At 42.3% G+C, this 18,635-nt stretch overlaps 1 protein-coding gene across 1 annotated transcript in view; it reads left to right on the top strand.

Moving 5' to 3' along the window:
* Nucleotides 1-13,052, top strand: part of Serpine2 (serpin family E member 2) — a 65,928-nt gene extending 52,876 nt beyond the window's left edge. The window contains exons 5-9 of the mRNA XM_008825824.3: nt 3,806-4,004; nt 5,968-6,068; nt 8,000-8,086; nt 10,512-10,595; nt 12,315-13,052. Of these exons, the coding sequence (XP_008824046.1) occupies nt 3,806-4,004; nt 5,968-6,068; nt 8,000-8,086; nt 10,512-10,595; nt 12,315-12,352 (509 nt within the window). The 3' untranslated portion in view covers nt 12,353-13,052. The remainder of the gene's footprint in view (nt 1-3,805; nt 4,005-5,967; nt 6,069-7,999; nt 8,087-10,511; nt 10,596-12,314) is intronic.
* The last annotated feature ends 5,583 nt before the right edge of the window (nt 13,053-18,635 follow it).

Below are 18,635 nucleotides of genomic sequence, written 5' to 3'. Positions count from 1 at the left end.
CCTCCATCAGTATATGAAAGATTTTGCTCTTTGCCAGATTGTGCCAGGCACTGTGTATGTGTTCATTTTCTTGCTGCATTTTCCTGTAACAAAGATGCAACTATGGCATTTTACAGATAAAGAAACCTAGACAGAGCTAAGGAGCTTGTCAAAGTCATTGAGATATTAAATCATCCCCTAACTCCTCAAGCCACCAAGTACAGTATGGGTGTGGGTGAATACTGCCCACCTGCTGACCCTACTTACCTGCTGCTGGGGTTTGATGCAGAGAGAGAGGCAGGGAAGCCTCAGACATCTAACAGATGTGCCTGCCTGTGCAGGCTGGTTGTTTTACTGGTCAGTAGTGGCATATTCAGTTAGATTGGGTTAGCCAGTGAATGTGCCTACATCCCCCTCCTACACACCCGGCTCATACTTCATTATCCACACCTTCAGTTCTCCCTAGCAGAACAGTCCACATTTCTGAAGCAATTAATCCTGCCAGGTCCTTGTTTTATGCCCTGGAGCAATAATTTATTAACTACTTCCCAGATTCACCATTTCTAAAAATTAACTCTGCTAGTGCTAGAGATGATGTTTTCTTCAAGGATTAAAGGGCTCATTAGGAAGTGATTTTTTTTCTCGCTTTCTCATTGATTTTTCAGTTTCTACTGAGACCATTTTATCATGCAGGCTAAAAGAAAAGATGAATCCTAACTTTGATTCTTGTAAGACAGAAGCCAGGCTGGTGAGAGTTCACAGCAATTCCCAAGCAGAGGCCACCACACTGGATTCCTGAGCTGGCCTGTAGCCAGTACAGCCGGTGAACAGGGAGACAGAGAAATTTTACCAAACCCTGCAAAATTCTAGCCCTATAATGCCAGCTCTTCTAGCAGCTTTACTATTTGACTGTATTTTATGGCTAAAGGTACTTATTGTATAACAGTTTGCTTTCTTTCTATGTTTTCTCTTCCATCTGTTCTCCCTCTGTGGAGACCTTTTATGGAAACACGGCCTGTTGAAGTTCTCCATATCAAATCAGCCAAGGTTATCCCCTAAGAAAAAAAGTCCAGTGAAAATCACAAGTGAATCTCACTTCCTCTTTTCCCTTTCTTAATTGTCTTTCATTTAGAGGAGGAGGAAGAGGAGGAGGAGGGTCCATGGTAACTACTGTATGAATTTTTCCTCATTTTACTCGCTCCCCAGCAACTCTGTGGGACCCGTATTTTAATATCCTGATATTTCCATCTGTGTATAGGGATGGCACCAAGTAACTTCATCGTGGCCACAGAGTTGTGTTTGAAGGTTAGTGTTTGGGCTGGAGAAACTGCCTCACACAGACCTTCTGGCTTACTGGTTAAGAGTACTTACTGCATTTTCAGAGGTCCTGAGTTCAGTTCCCAGCACCCACGTCAGGTGGTTCACAACCACCTGTAACTCCAGCTCTCGGAGATTCAATGTCTTCTTCTGGTCTCTGTGCACACCCCCACGCACTTGGCATTTACTACATATACATATAAATAAAAATAGTAAAAATAACTCTTTAAAAAAAGCTTAGTGTTTACTAAAACATTTTAGAAATCCCCCATAAACCTAGACATGCTAGTTTTGTTGTGACTCTTCCTTCTATGCTTAGTTTGAAGGTTCCCTCAGATCCTTAAGTATGTTCTACAGGAAACACTTTGTCCCAGGAACAGTTCACAGCCTTTCTGGGCCCCACTGTGAAGTGGGCCACTGGCTGACCTCTCTTGAGTCTCAGTTGTACTGTGCAGTTGTTCTCCCTGAGTCTGTCTGAGTTCTCTGTCGTTATGATACTTCCCTTGTTGTTATGCAGACTATCTGACAAGAGCAATTTAAGGAAGGCTCACAGTTTGAGGGTGCAGTTCTTAATGCGGGGAGGTTAGTGGTAGCGGTGGTATAGAGGCCGCTGGTCATGTCACATCCCCAGCCAAGAAGTAAAGAGAAAAGAAACCTGGCTTGGCTTTCTCCTTTTTAATTCCATCCAGGACCCCAGCCTATGGGTGGTGTTGGCTCAGAGTTAGGGTAGGTCTTCCCACCTCAGTTAACCCAGTCTAGAAACTGCCTCACACAGACCTGCAAGCATGCTGTGGCATGCATTTCCCCACCCCCATGCATCATGTACATGCACCCACAATAAATTTCTTTTGAGACAGATTCTTACTATGCAGCGCAGCCCCAGCTGGCACAGAACTTGCCATGTAGACCATCCCAGGCTGACCTTGATCACACAGTGATCTGCCTGCCTCTGTCTTCCCTGTGCTGGGATTAAAGGCATTTGCCACCACACCCAGCAATTAAAAAAAAAAAAATTTAAAAGAAACTTCCTCAGAGACCTGCCCAGAGTTTTGTCTCCTGGATGACTCCAGATCCTATGAAACTGACCATCAATGTTAACTATTATAATTGCAAAGACAAAATAGCTAAGACTGGGTAATTTATTTGAAAAATAGGTTTATTTGGCCCATGGTTCTGGAGGCTCGGAAGTGGTAGAATATGATGCTTGGTGAGGGCCTTGCTGTATGGTAGCATGAGAGCAGGCAGGCACAGAGAGTGTCAGCTTAAATCTATCTTTCTTCAAAAGCCACAAATGTGATCATAAGACTCATACCCTCGTGACCGCAGTCTAAACCTCACTGCTTTGCAAAGGACTCACCTTCTAAAATATTGACATATGAATTTAGGTGTTAATATTTCTAGCATATGAATTTGGGACAACACATTCAAGCTATAGCAGTTGCTGTGAGTATTTAACATGGAAAAAAGGGCCTTAAGATAACATAGGGATCCCTAGAGTTAAACACTTTTCTTGACTTCAGAATGTCTGGGAATCTTTACAATGCTGTCATAGATTAAGGATCTCCAGGGCTAAAGTTTCCAAGATGTAGAATCTATAAAGTATCTTTCAAGTAGGAGGCACTGGAGACACTGTTTTGAGAAATGCTGGTTTACATAATTCTCGAATTTTCATTGAGTAGAGGCAGAGTGAGAGGTGAAGTCAGGGTATTGAAGAGGGTGACTATCCAGGCTCTCCACTTCCTAGCCATGGGTCTCTTAACATGTTGCTTAATCTCGCAAATTGTAGCCTCCTCCTGTAAAATAGGACTGGCCATACTTACCTTGTGGAGTGCTGTCAGTTATAAATCTGTTGAGTAGTGGATAGGGCCTGGGCAATGTGAACCTAAGTAATGCAAGTGTTCATCTACCTCTGTCTGCACATTAACTCAAAGGATGTGGCAAAAATGAAGACTAGGTTATAAAATTGTACTAAATTGAGATGTTCCTCTTAACACAAAAATAGCACTTCAAAGCAGGTGATTATGCGAGATGATGGATGTGCTAATTAGCTTCACTATAAAAATTATTTTATTATGTCTAACCTATCCCAGCATGTTGTACACCATAAATATGTATACAATACAATTTATTGTCTAAAAGTAAAAATTTAAAAACTCAAAAAAGTAGCTTAAATTCATTCTTTTGCTCATATTAAGGTCAGCTTCTTACAAATCACTGTGTTGTGAGTACCTAATGATCTACTTAAATTCTACTCAGCAGAATTGAAGTGCATTTAGTGATGCCTAGAGGTATTCTGTCTAGACTGAAGAAAGAGAATTCTGCACCAGGGAAGAAAGAAGCCATTGTCCTTCTCTTAGACCTTCTGGGGAGGCTATTTGTGGAAAAGGGAGCTTTGCAGGCTGAATTGCTGTCTTTTTCCTGCAGCATCCCTGGTGACTGGCAGGCACTTGTGCCCATCTAGAAGTCATCAGGTGTGAACTGAACCTGCTTCTGATTTTTTTTTTTTAAGGATCTACAAGTACCCCAAATGATTTATGGTATAACTTCATCGAACTACCCTACCATGGCGAGAGTGTCAGCATGCTGATCGCCCTGCCCACTGAGAGCTCCACCCCGCTGTCTGCCATCATCCCTCACATCAGCACCAAGACGATCGACAGCTGGATGAATACCATGGTGCCCAAGAGGGTGCAGGTGGTCCTGCCCAAGTAAGTGTCCTTTCTCTAAAAGAAAGGTTGTGTGTGTTTGTTGTTCAGTGAGTAACTGTCAGGATGCTAAGATTTCATATGTCACAAGACTTGTTCTATTTTGTAGAGAATACGTTTTTGAGAAAACAAGGCTGTGTTTTCTCACAGCTTTCTCTATGCCCTTGTGTTGCTTGGGTGGTGGGACAATGATAATAGTAATGGAGAGAGGGCAGCCTTGGCCGCAGGGCCTCAGCAGGAGTGCAAGTTCTTCATGACCCTGTGGCAACTTTTAACATAGCTCTTTCTACTCAAAAACTTGGAAAAATGTATATATCTTCAGATTGTATGGATGAAAATGCAGTAAAGTTTAAGGAGCTCCTTGAGATAAGGAGATTCATTGGTTATTCGGGTTTCTGTTAGAAGCTGTTAAAGACCAAAGCTCAAAAGACAGTGATCAGTTAAGTGCTTTGGAACCACCCAGGCAGAATTCTTACACTAGTGTTTAAGGCAGTTTTTCTGTTATACCCCAAAAGTAAACTATAGATGGACACTCTCGCCATGGTAGGGTAGTTCGATGAAGTTATACCATAAATCATTTGGGGTACTTGTAGATCCTTAAAAAAAAAAAAAAAAAGACTTGAAGCCAAGGTGAAAGCAATCCCAAATTCTGTATGAATCCTCATTTCTAACAGTTCAGAGAACACGTTCTGCAGCCTACAGAGGCAGTGGAATTTGTGCCCCTTCTGTGAGCTTTTCAGCATTACCAGTTTTACTATCCAGAGCATCCATCCACACCTCAGCAGGAGTAGAGAATTCCAATTGCTTTGATTCTCCAGTCTCTGAGTTAAATAATCACAGTAGTATATTTATAAGCATCAGAACTCCTCCCAAGGAAGGTGAGAGATGGCTCAATGGTTAAGAGCTCTTACTGCTCTTGCAGAGGACCATGGTTCAGTTCCCAGCACCCATGTGGTGACTTAAACCATCTGTGACTCTAGGTCCAGGAGATCTGATGCCCCTTTCTGGACTCTGCAGGCACCTGCATGTACATGGTACACATAAATTTATGGGGCTAGAGAGATGGCTTAGTGGTTAAGAGTACTGGCTCCTCTTGCAGAGGACCCAGGTTCTAGTCCCAGCACCCACATGGTGGCTAACTACCATTCATAATTGCAGTTCCAGGGGATCCAATGCTCTCTTCTGGCCTCCACAGGCACTGCATGACACAGGGGCACTTACATACATGTATGCAAAACACTCATACACATAAAAATAAAAATAAAAATAAAAAATTTATTCAAGTACACACACATACACACTGAGAAACAAAAACTCATCACCATTTTTCTTTTTAAGTAAGCCTTCATTTTGGCAGTGCTTGATGTAAATAAATCAGAGGCGGCACTGTGGGCCTCTCATAGTAGGTAAAGAGCAGCAAATTACCACTGCAACCCATCTGTGGTGAGAACCTGCCTCCTTCCCTTGCTGCTCTTCCACAGGGCGAGATGAAGTCTCATGTAAAGCATGCTCTGATGGTACAGGCCTAACACCTGCCTAACACTTACATGGGTGTGACCCCAAAGTCAGGCTCATCACTGATATATAAGAAACTCATGTTCAAATATGAGCCATGTCACCTTTTCCTACTGTTTTAACAGTGAAATGCTTTTAGAATCCCAACATACATGACTTGGAATGTAGCTCCCCTCTTTAAGCTATCTCCAGTCCCAGTAAGAGCTGTGGTTCCTGGAACAAGATAGAGAGCCTGTCACTTGGATGTCCATGCTTGGCATGTGTAAGTAGAGGATTATTCCCTGCTTACCTGGTGGATTAGATGTTAGGATTAGAGGCCAAGCTACAGCTCAGATTGGTATTCCGATCTTTCTTAAAGAATCTGTTTGTAAATATGTGCTGATTATGTTATTTTTGTATCACTTATGGAGTTTTGATTCCTCCCCCACCCATATTTTCTGCTTTCATGTAGGTTCACAGCTGTGGCACAAACAGATTTGAAGGAGCCCCTGAAAGTTCTTGGCATTACTGAGATGTTTGAACCGTCAAAAGCAAATTTTGCGAGAATAACAAGTATGTTCAGTTGAAAATTTATTCTTACACTCAAAGAAAAATGTTAATTTCTAATTTATTCTAAGAGGAAAGATCAGAATCAGGGTTTTGGCCCTAAAACTGTCCAAGTTTTAATTTGCTGTACTGCCAAAGGGTGCTGTTGACTGTCACCATGTCAATTAGCATTTGTCATTCACTCCTCTGTTTCATGTGGACGTTTCTTTAAGGCTGGAGGGACCACAAGGCTAAAAGAATACTTCATGTGTTGCCTGTTACCCAAATTTGGCTCCCCGACCCCCAGTGCTGGGAATCCGACCCAGGGCCTTGTGCACGCTAGCCAGGTGCTCTACCACTGAGCAGCATCTCTAGCCCCAAACTTTGCCTCTTTATTTTTCAATGCAAATTTTTCCCCCCTTGGAACTGGAAAAAACATCTTGAATTTTGAGCACTCAAACATTAACATCTTCTGAGAAACTGTTGGCATGCATTGTATCCAGGTAAGTGTTTTGCCATTTTAGGCCCTTTAATTTGAAATAACGGATTTGAATGAGTCTGACTCTGACTTTTCTTCACCCAGGAAACGATTAATAAGACATACCTGGTATCACATCCCTGAATTTGGCAGTCTATGGAAATCTTCCTATAATTATTTGAATGGGTCAGGTCTTTGCCGCTTACATTTAGAACATGGTGGCCTTCTTCCAAAGAAAAGCCATGGCTTGAACATGGTAAATGCTCCAGTGTGTGTTTTGCCCTTTGGCAGGAAATTAGTTTCTTCCCAGCCACAACTGCATGCTCAGGAATGCCTGAGCACCTGCTGTGGGAGAAGCACCTGCCTCCCTGCTGGGCCTGCAGCTCTGTGGTGCTTTGCATTCCCTTTTATTCCTGACCACTCACACTCTGGTCCCCGGTTCAGTACATTAGCATCATCTAGGAACTAGTTGGAACTGTACATCCTGGGTCTGGTCCAGACCTCCGGAATCACAGTCTTCATTTTAACAGGATCCTTTGGTCTGCTTTGAGAGCAGTTCCCACTGTAGAGTCACTTTTAGTGTAAGTACTAAATAGAAGGTGTCACAGGAAGGACCAGTTGCTTTGATTTCTTCTAAGATGTTCTTTTTAACCTCGTAAGTAATCTGGGCCATGTAAATGTGCATCCCAGTCACAGTCACATTAGAGCTGGGCTTTGGTGCAGACAGTATAAAACCAGTTTTATACTGTTTTTTTGTTTGTTTTTTTAAAAAAAGATACTCTTTTGCAGTCTGCATCCAGACCTATGTTCTATCAAGTTAACATTGACTGGAGTTGGCATCCTCCTGGACAGCACCACCCAGTGGGTACTGCTGGATGCTTGGGCTCTGATGAGAAGGAATGAGCTCCCTGGAGGGGCCCCAAGAAACAGCTGCAGTTCTGTGCCTGGCTGTTCTCAAGATTCCCTTTCTTTTACTGCTATGGTGCAGGACAAGTAACTGGGGTGTGAAAAGCCAGCACTTGCTTCCTCCTAATGATCCATGTTAGCAGGGCACAGATTTCTTAACATTGTGGGCCTCAGTTTCCCTGTTTGGAAGAGCTACATGAAATCCTTCCTGGGCTCGGCAGTGTATAATTGAACAATATTGTTTTCTTTCTTCTGCAAAACTGGGCATCTTTACAAATCTCTGTGCTTATCATGTTTAAAATAAAATTCATAGTAATCAGAGTTGAAGTGAGTTGAGGCTCTAAGACATTTGTGGTCCAGGCCTCCGTCCCAGAAGTTAGTATTGCAGATCACGTCCAGAAATTAAAATTTACCTCAGGTGACAGCCACCTCCAGCCCTCGGTCTGCAGACTGTCAGAGGTCACCAGATCCTTTTCAAACCTGGCATTTGCCATGGCTTTGGGGACACTTTCTGACTGTGTACAGGGCCTGCTCCACCAACAAACACTGGTTTTGTTTTATCTTCCGGGCACAGAGTCAGAAAGCCTTCATGTCTCTCACATCCTGCAAAAAGCAAAAATTGAAGTCAGTGAAGATGGAACCAAAGCTTCAGCGGCAACGAGTAAGTGCCAGGTCACGTGGCAGGGCCTCTTCCAGTAGAAGGCAGGACTCCTCAGCTCACCTGTCACCTTAGCACACTTCTAGGGAGACTCATTTCCAGCTGACACTTCCGAGTGGGGATGGGGGTCGGGGGTGACCCTTGGGAAACAGCAGTGAGTATGGGTAAAGGAAATGGTTCATTTAAAAAAAATGAATGGCAGGAGTATACCTCTAGTACTTTCCCAGCCAGCATGCACAAGGCCTTAAATTTAACCCTCAAAACTGAGGAAGAAAAATCACTTAAGTATACGAAATGGCTCTAGGATGGGAGTCAGTATCCTGTGGAAAGAGCCTGTGGCATGTGTTTCAGCCTTGTGGTGCTCACTGTCTCCAGCACCACTCATCAAGTCTGCCACTAAGGCAAGAAAGCGGCCATAGATATGTACCTGAGTGGGCAGGGCTCAGTGTTCCATTAAAACTTTATTTACAAAGGCAAGAATTGGCCATGTAGGCTTAGCTCAAGGACAATAGTTTACTGACCCCTGCTCTCAGGACAGTCAAGCATGTTTAACTGCTTACTGTCAGAAAAGACTGATCTTTAAATTGAAACAATAACAGATTACTTACAGGACCATAGCTAGTCAGGTCTCTCTAGATAACACCAAGAATTAATGGTTGCCTGGAGAACAACGGGATTGTTATGCAACCTTCTCTGATAATTAGAACATCCACCTCTGTCTTCTCCTTGTTGGCTTATAAAGAACGTAGAACAAACCTTAAGCTGATCCCTACCACCACCATTATCCAGAAGTGATGTGCTCTTAGAGGGAATAACTTCAGTACACTTAGAGCTGCATTGACCATTTCTGGTCATTAAAGTTACCATCTGTTCTACAGAATCTGTACCTTATTACCTCCCAAATAAATGCTTATTTCCTTTTTATTATTAAATGCTTTAAAATAGCATTTAATATGGAAGATTTAGAATAAGAGGTTTGGTATTTAAAATACCCTTTGTGTTTTCTAGGTGGTTGTGACATCTAAATTTGACCAAAATTATTGGCCAGTTTTAGCAACTATAATTACTATCAGGACCTACACAATTTGTGGAGCCTTGTGTAAAATGAAAATATGGAGCCCTGCATTGTAAACTGTATTAGGAATTTCAAGATTACTACTGCAGAGTACTAAACCAAGTACCAGGCCCTATGTCACCATCCTGTTTCTGCTGAATTAGTCAACTCAGGCTCCCGTAACAATGCTGGAGACTGGGGGACCTAAACAACAAAAGTTTTGTTTTTGCATAGCTGGAAGTTAGAAGTCCAAGGTCAGGTGTCAACAGGGTTTGCTTCTCTCCTTGGCCTGCTTGGTATGTTCCTGTCTTCTCACATCCCTAATGCCTTTCCCATGGACCTTATTTGTCCATATTAACCTCCTTAAAAGGCCTTATCTCTAAATTTAGTCACTTTAGGAGATCAGAGCCCCAACATATGAATTTAGAGGAGACACAATTCAGCCTTTAACACCTACAATTTACCTATAATAATACTAGGAGGGTAGAGCAGTCTGCCCCTCCTAACTCTTGAGTATTCCTTTTATAACAGCAAGCCCAAGTCATTCATATTTCTAGCAGTTGGGGGAAGGAACTGAACCATTGCACCAGTGTCTGGTAGTTATATCACATCTTTGCCCTCCCTCTAGCCTCACTGTGGGCTTGTTAAGTGGGGTCTCCATTGGGAAGCATGGCAGAGTAGGCAGGTCTGAGACTTATGAGTCTAAAGAAGCTCACTTTCAGTCTAGGGATGTAGCTCAGTGGTATCGGGCTTGCTGAGCATGCATGGGGTTCTGGCTTTTATTCCTAGTACTGCAGCAATAACAAAAAATTCCTTTCTAAGTCATATGTCTGCAGCTAGTGAGTTGAGCAATAGTGTTATAGAGCAGGTACAGATGAGCCGTCTGTTTTGTTGCAAAGGAAGCCTAAAATGTACCCAAAAAAGAACACGTGGAGCTGAGAGTTGAATTTTGAGCTGGCCTTTGATCTATAGAAAGGATGTGGCTAGGTTAAAAAGGTCCAGGGGCTTCATCAGCACAGCAGATGGTCTGAATAAAAATAGCTCTCATAATAACACTGAATATGCATTGGGTGTTCATTTAATGGCAGGCTCTGTCCTAAGAGCTGTAATGCATTTTATGACATTCAGTCCTCACAAAAAGTCTATGAGGAGTAAGTACATTCATTAGAGAGGGTGTGGCTTTGATGGAGTAAATAAGACGGTAACTTGAAAAGCCTGGCCCAGTGTGACTATTCAATAAACAGTGACCATTGACAGCATTATAACACATCCACTTATGGGACAGGTTTAGTGTGTCCTCAGACACTAGCATCTGGGCACCCATAAAGTGGCCTCATGCTGAGTGGCTAACACATCTCCCTCTTCCTCCCGTAGCTGCAATTCTAATCGCAAGGTCATCGCCTCCCTGGTTTATAGTAGACAGACCTTTCCTGTTTTTCATCCGACATAATCCCACAGGTAAGCGGTTCTCCTGTTCTGTTGTCCACTGGTTGTTCATATTCAGAAAGCTGCATTCCAGCTGCATCTGCACCCATGTTGCACTTAATCGGTTTTCTTCGTGTCAACCTTAGAAAACACTATGGATTCTGTAACCACTCACTCTAAAGAAAAAGGAAAACCAAGGCTGTGTCACAGCATGGGAGGGGATCCTTTAAATGCTGAAAAGTCTTAGCTTTGGAGGAGGGTGTTTGTTTTTATAACATATAGGAGGGGCTTGTCATCCCCTTTGGAACTCTTTTAACATCTATTGATTTGTTTTTTCTTAGTTTTATGAATACCTTATATTTTTCAAGGAGCTTTATGTCTTCAATTTTTATGAGGCTACTCTTAAAATGCCCTGGGAATTCAGCAGACCAACAGATCTTAGCTTCATAGTTCATAGATTCAAACTGGGCTCTGGCCTAAAATGCGCTGGGAATACAGCAGACCGACAGATCTTAGCTTCATAGTTCATAGATTCAAACTGGGCTCTGTCCTTCAGATTTGTGTGTGTGTGTGTGTGTGTGTGTGTGTGTGTGTGTGTGTGTGTGTACACTAGAGGTCAGCCTTCCTTGATTGTTGTTCCCCAGGTGCCGTCTATATTAAGACAGACCTGGAGCTTACAGATCAGTCTAGGCTGGCTGGCCAGCAAGCCCCAGAGAATCCCTTTCCTCTGCCTCCCCAGCACTGGGATTATAAGCTATAAGGTGCACCACCACACACAGCCTTTTACATGGGTGCTAGGGACTGAACTCAGATCCTCTTGTTTGTACAGCAAACACTTTACTAGACTGACCCACTTCCCCAGGCTCCTGGTTCATCTTTATAATAAGGATATCAGCAGTTCCTTCCCTTTTAGTATAACTACAAAGTATAAGGTTATCTTTATGGAGAGTATTGCTTCACATTCTTACAGAGTAGGCACTAATGTATTTCAGCTTTTACTATTATTTTAATCAAAACGATTTCCCTATTTTTTACAATTTTTATTTTTATGTGTATGCGTGTATTGCCTGCGTGTAGGTAAGTGCACCCATGTCGTGCAATGCCCGCGGAGGTCCGAAGAGGCTGTCAGATCCCCTGGGACTGGAGTTACAAATAGTTGATAGCTGCCATGTGGGTGCTAGGATTTGAACCCGGGTCTTCTGCAAGAACAACCAGTGTTCTTAACCACTGAGCCATCTCTCCAGCCTTATCTTGTGTTTTTGTTTTTGTTTTTGTTTTTGAGATAGGGTCTCACTATGTAGCCCTGGCTGGCCTGGAACTCACTATATAGACCAGGCTGGCCCAGATATCCCTGGGCCTCCCAAGTGCTGGGATTAAAGGTGTGCAGTACTATTCATGGCTTATCTCACATTTTTTATGTTTTGTGTCAGAGCTGATTGATCAGTCCAAAATGGAGCTTCTAGCCACTTGTGACTGTTTAACCTAAATGCTAATTTAAATGATGTATAATTAAAAATTCAGCAACTTAGCCAAACTTACCTCCATTCAGACACTCAGCCTCCACTTGTGACTAGTGAGTACCATATCACACAACAAATGTGGAGGCTGTTTCTGTCCTTGAAGAAAGTTGGGTTGAATGATACAGCCGAAAAAGAGGTTGACCTCCCTTCCCTGGCATACAACACAGCACGTTCCATCCTGGGTTAAGGATGGCTTTAATGGAGTCATCCACTGTCTCTCTTTAATCCTTAGGTGCTGTCTTATTCATGGGGCAGATAAACAAGCCCTGAAGATTGTACAGAGGAAACTCAGTCAAAGCCAAGATGACTTTGCTGTGAAGAAAAGACTCCTTTTTTCACATCTTTCATAGTTCTGTTGAATATTTTTGTACATCACTTTTCTTTTTCAAAACTGGTTCATAGCGTCAGTTCAGTGATGTAAGCGTTTCTGTTCAGGGCTGTGTTAGAAGAAAAGGCAGGATGTCTGGGACACTGTGCTGAAGAGAGAAAAAGATTTTTTTCAAGATATCCAAACGATTCTTTAAACTACTGAGTGGTTACTTAGGTTAACAACCCTCTTGAGTACTTGCTGTCTGTCCAGTACAGGATTTTTGTTTTGTTTTCGTTTAAATGTATGACTTTCCAGGAGAAGTTTAATCAGTGTGACGGGGGGAAAAAAGACATTTTATGGTAGTTTTTATGTTTTTATGAGAAAAAAAATATTATTTGCCTTTTTAATTCTTTTTCCCACCTCCACCCAAAATCTTGATGGAGGCAGCATCTGATTTCAGGGGTGGATACTCTAGCCTCTTTGTGTGTTTTTGTTGTTTTATGTAATGCATGTATTCACTAAAATAAAGTTTGAAACTAATGTCTGGCTAGACACGGTTTGCTGTCAAGCCATGTGCCTGTCACTACTGGTCTGTACTCTTTGGATTGGCATTTTTGTATTTTGTACAAAGTAAAAATAAAGTGTTATGAGTAGTAAAAAGAAATGTCATTTCTCTGCTATTTGAAAAGCGACATCAAAAGAAACAGACTTTTCAAAAACATACCTCAACCTTTTGTAATAAGCCTTTGTACTTAGGCAGCCAGAAGGAAGTTCAGAATCCCTGGACTTTTTCTATCCTTTTCCTCTCAACCTGACAAGCATTGCTCCAACACTTCTCAGTTTATTGATTTCTTTCAAGCAGTGAGTGTTACAGTAATCCCCACTCTAATCTCAGCTGCAGTTCAGTTGAGCCATGGCTGAGTATTCTCCACAGACCAGGATTCCATACAAGTACAAAAGAAGTTTCTGGAGACTAATATAGTTTGGAAATCCAAGAAATGGTAGATGTTTTGATTTGGGTGACCGGCTAGAATGTTTACATTTTGAAATGACCCTTTTTGTTTGGAGGGATAATTTTTCATGTTGAATTTGTATATTTCAAACATTTGTATTTTGAAATGACCCTTTTTGTTTTGGGGATAAGTTCTCATGTTGAATTTGTGTATCTCAATTGTGTTGCCATTTGCCTGGGATTTTAAAACTAGTTTCCTAAAGATTTGTATAATCTAGCATCTAATTCAGAATAGTTTAAAACGCTACAACCGGCAAGGTGGTGGCTCAGCAGGTAAAGGTGCTGGACCTGAGTTTGATGACCTGATTGTGATCTCTGGGACCCACCTACTAGAATAATTGACTCTTACAAGCTGTCCTCCGACTTCCACATGCACACTGCGGCACTCACACCCACACCCCCCATACATACAAACAATAAATTTAATGGCATAATTTTAAAAAAGAATACTTTCAAACATTTCTTGTCAAAACATAAGAATTTACTCCCTTTTTTTTTTTTTAAGCCCATGAGCTCTGTGTTTTCTTAATGCTACATTGAATTATCGTGTTGAGCACTTGGCTATCTGCCATTCTCATTGGTAACCATAATTGTTGCTGTAAAGTAGGCTCGACTATGCTGTTTATGACTATTTAATTCTATGCATTTGGCAAATCAAGAGAGAAACCAGGGAACATTTCCCTTGTTTGGGAATAAATGCCAAAAAAAAAAAAAAAAAAAAAAAACCTATTGTGAATGGTTCTCCCAGGCTGTATTCTACTCCGTGCAAGCATGCTCCTTGTTACTAATGCCTGAGAGTCAGGTTTACTGGGTTTTCAGATAATCTGCCTGGTGTCAGAAATATATTGTGAATTACTTAAAATAGTAACAATGTTGGCAGTAAAATGAAAATTCGATACTTCATTCATCCACCCATTTATTCAAGTGCTATATTGTTTTGTATGGGATGAGAATTGGTATGATCTGGGTAGAAGGGGGGGAGGTTGTAGGAATTGTCTCCTGTGGTTGTAGAGTCTGAGAAGTTTTGCGATGCACTATCTAAGCTGCCCCCAGGGAAGTGGCAGCACAGCTCAGTCCCAATTCAGAGACCAGAGCGCTGGGAGAGCCTGTCTAACTCTTGTCAGTGGCCAAAGGCTGGTGAGCTACAGATGCCCAAAGTCAGGAGATGGGTGTACCGCCTGCAGAAAGATGAAATCTGAGTTTCCTCTGTTGTTCTAGCCTACTCTTTGACAGACTGAATGATGTCTTGCCACCCTGAGTGAAGGTGGGTCTTCCCTAGTCCACTGGCCTAAGTACCAGTCTCCCGGAAGCACCCTCACAGACATACCCAGAAACAGTGCTTTACCACCTATGTGGCATCCAGCCTATCTTCCAGGCAAGCCGACACCTAAAATTTAGCCATCCCAAATGCCTACCAAGTGCCAAAAGTATATAGGGTCCTTTTCCTAAGTAATCTTGGGAAGGACAGAGGCAATCTTGGCATAGCAAAGTACTTGTTTCAATGCATTTATGAGGTATGGAAATGAAACATAGTGGTGAGCCCAAGAGAGATGTTCCATTGGTTACAGAGCCATATGATCCCTGGACTCCCAACTCCTGCATCACTGCGCCTTCCAGAAAGAATGAGAGACTCCGCCAGAGTGGCCTTAGTATGCAGCAGAGATGGGATGCTCCCCAAGAGTTCTCTGCTCGTATTTTACTGGTTACATTTTGAAGTGTGCAGTCCCGTTTCTGAGTACTACTTTGGTAAAGTTTCAAATGTCAATGACGTGCAGAACTTGGAACGACAACATCAAGGTGCCACCTAGGCTGTACTCTTTCTCTCTTGAGCCTCCTAACTCATCCATCTCTACCTTCCTCTAGTCAACATCCACACTCTGACTCTGGCTGAATTTTGGAATCAAAATCTGTTTGTAATCCCTGGACCAGAGGGGAAATGTCCCTTTTATTTTTTTTTGTTTTAATGTATGATTCTACTTTTTAGCTTTTGATCTCTTTAAGCCATTGAGTCTGCAGGCCTTCCTTGTCTTCAAAAATATCAGTTTTCTGAAAACTCTTTTTCCTTGAAGGAAACTGGGATAAATGTAAGATATGGAGACTGCCAGGAAAATTACAGGCCTGAGAGGCCACTTTTGCTCTGTAGACATGTTTGAATGAACAATTTACCATAGATTAGATGCCACACTGAGTCTGAGCATCCTGGCAGGCTGCAATTTTCCTAAAGAAAAAAAATGGTAGACCTAGGGTAAATGCAGCCAACCACCAGCCAAGCCACTCTTCTGACAATGAGATGGGTACTTTCAATTCTGCCCAAGACACCATGGGAAATGAGAGCGGACACTGACCCAGATACGTTGGAAGCTCTCATGTCTTATTGGCCTGTTGAGTGTTTGTTCTGTAAAAGGACATGATGACAGGTGACCCGGAAAAGAATTCCAGAATCCCTTTTACAAAAAAAGTACAAGAGAGTGTACTTTGTGTCTGTCACTTTGTTTTTTTTTTTTTTTTTTGGAAATGAAAATTCAAATGGCTCCCAAGCTTCACAGGAAAGGGTATGAAGTAAGAACAGCAATTTTCTGAGTCAGCAGAGTACCACACACTCCCTTCAAGGGTCCAGAAATGGTAACTGCTGGGGCCATGAGACTTGCATAGCCTGCAGGTGACAGCTTTGTTCTCAACTTCCTGAGAGTACTGCAAAACTGTGTCCTCTGACTACTGAGAGTACTTGAGAAGGCCACAGAGTACAAATAGCCACTGGTGTTAAAGCCCCAGTTCTTTTTGAGGTGACCTCATATAGCCAAGACTGGCCTTGAACTCTGTAGCCAAGGATGACCTTGAATCTTCTGATCCTCTTGCCACCACCTCCCAAGCGTTGGGATTACAGGCATGTATAACCATGTCCAGTTTATGTGGTACTGGGACTGTGCATGCTAGGCAAGCATGCTACAAGCTGAGCTACATCTCTATCCCCAAAGCCTTGTTTCTGTGAAGACTCCCAAATTATGATTCCTTTTGTCTTCTCTCAAATCTTGAAGAAATGGAGCTGTAGGTGTGTTTTAAATGAGAGGTGTGTTAATGAGAAATCACTGTTCATCATACCAAGAACATTGTTATTTAATGTTTACAAGTTAAATTTCTGCATGTTGAGTAGCAAAATGGAAGTGAAGTTTTAAATTTAGTACCCTAGCAGGGCATGGTGGCGCACACTAATCCCAGCACTTGGGAGGCAGAGGCAGGCGGATCTCTGTGAGATCAAGGCCAGCCTGGTCTACATAGTGACTCTAGAACAGCTGGGGCTACAGGGAGACCCTTTCTCAAAAAGACCAAAAAAAAAAAAAATTAGTACCCTAACCCCCATCTGAAGTTAGCAAGGCCAGCTACCTACAGAAAGAACTGTGGCAGTTTAGGAATTGTCCTTCCTGGACATGAAAACCATTCTAGGGCCAAGAACGGAATCCCAGGAGCCCCATGAATGTCACTATCCAGTTAGTCTGCGGTAGTCAGCTGATCTTTCACAATCTTTGTCTCATTAGCTGTTGTTCTATGTTAAATGTCTTCCGGCCTTTACTGATGCACTGTCTTGGTGTGAAGGCCCTTGCATCAATAATTTTGTAAATGATGCACCATCAGAAATTCTGGCAAACTCTTCTTTGGCTTAGAAATATCCTGACCCAACTGTCAATGACCTTATGACTCATTTCTTCTGCAGAGACAGGATCAGAATAGACTAAACTCATTAGATCATTTTGCAATTTTAATGTGCCCAGCTCTGGTAATAAGTTATTCTGTGAATAATCAAGTCAAGGACTCTTGCTCAATGGCAGGGACAGTAAGTTCATGGTTTTTGCTTTTCTCAATTGCTTTTCTCCAAGAAAGTTTCTTAAATCATTAGTCTCAACGAATGCTACAAAGCAGTTAAATATATAGCAAGAATCAGTGAAAAGTCCAGATTCCCTCAGTACTGAGCATTTCTTTTTCAGAACTGTGCGTGCCTGTGGTTGTAATTTGTTTTGTTTTTGTTCTTGTATTTTTTGGTTTGTTTTTTTTTTTTTGAAATGGTTTCACTATGTAGCCCAGGTTGGCCTTGAATTTGTGATCTTCCTGCCTCAGCCTCCCTCCCAGTCTTCGGAGTGCTGGAATTACACAAACCACGATCAGTGTGTGTGTGTGTGTGTGTGTGTGTGTGTGTGTGTGTGTGTAGGGGGTAAGTCAGAGTCTGGCAGCCCTGGCTGGCCTCTAGCTTACTATGTAGTCAAGACTGGCCTTGAATTCCTGATCCTCCTGCCTCTATCTCCCAGGTGCTGGGAAGATAGGCTTGAACTACCACACCCCAAAGCATGCAGCTTTTGATGGTGCGTTTTCTCCTGAAAAAGAAAATCATTTTGAGTTTGCAAGATGAAAACAAATCAAGCAATAATTCTTGGTTTCCTGCAGAGCCATGGATTTTGAGTGTTTCCAGACTCCAGGTCAGAGCTGCAGCTCTTGTGTCATCAACAATAGTGGTTGTGGGTCTTTACAAACCCAAGACTGGAAAGATGGGACAGGATCATCTAAAGGGAACTGAAAACAGTGAATTTCAGAATGTAGATCTGGGAGCACACCACCAGTGGCATGTCCTCGAGTGGGCATTTTGCATTTGTGTGGGCCTCCCTAGTGAGAAAATGTCCATCTATAGTTAGTTTTAGGAAGTGGTGCAGTGGACACTAGGATCTCCCAGCCTGTGCAGTATATTTACTATCTTCATTAAAATAGAGAGAGACAGGTGTGCTGGTCGTGGTGGCGCATGCCTTTGATCCCAGCACCCAGGAGGCAGAGGAAATTTCTTATTTTCATCAGCCCTGCAGTTTTTCCTTTTCTCGCTGAATCATGAGAACCCAAAATACTATCTTGGCATCAGAGGCAAAATGTACAAACATCAAATTCCTAACTACAGCATTCTAAGGGGAAGGGGAAGGTGGGCTAGCTCAGACAGACATAGTCATAGAACAATAAAGCTGTCAGGGCCTAGAAAAGCCACGTCACTGTATCCAGGTGCCCCAAACACATGGATTCTTTCTTTCCCATGGAATTAGAAAAGTGTTCCCCATTGTTATAACAAATCCTAAACTGCTGTAGAATTGGAGCACCATCTTGTGGTCCAGGGCTGACTACAAAAATAGCTCTAATTCTGTCCATTCCCCTGTGGCACTTAAAGACTTTGATACTATTTTTCTCAACTTTATATATATATA

Source organism: Nannospalax galili, unplaced genomic scaffold, assembly GCF_000622305.1.
Source record: "Nannospalax galili isolate Female #2095 unplaced genomic scaffold, S.galili_v1.0 scaffold127, whole genome shotgun sequence".
Classification (NCBI taxonomy): Eukaryota; Metazoa; Chordata; class Mammalia; order Rodentia; family Spalacidae; genus Nannospalax; species Nannospalax galili.
The sequence above is the reverse complement of the archived record's forward strand: the minus strand, read 5'-3'. Positions and strand labels throughout refer to the sequence as shown.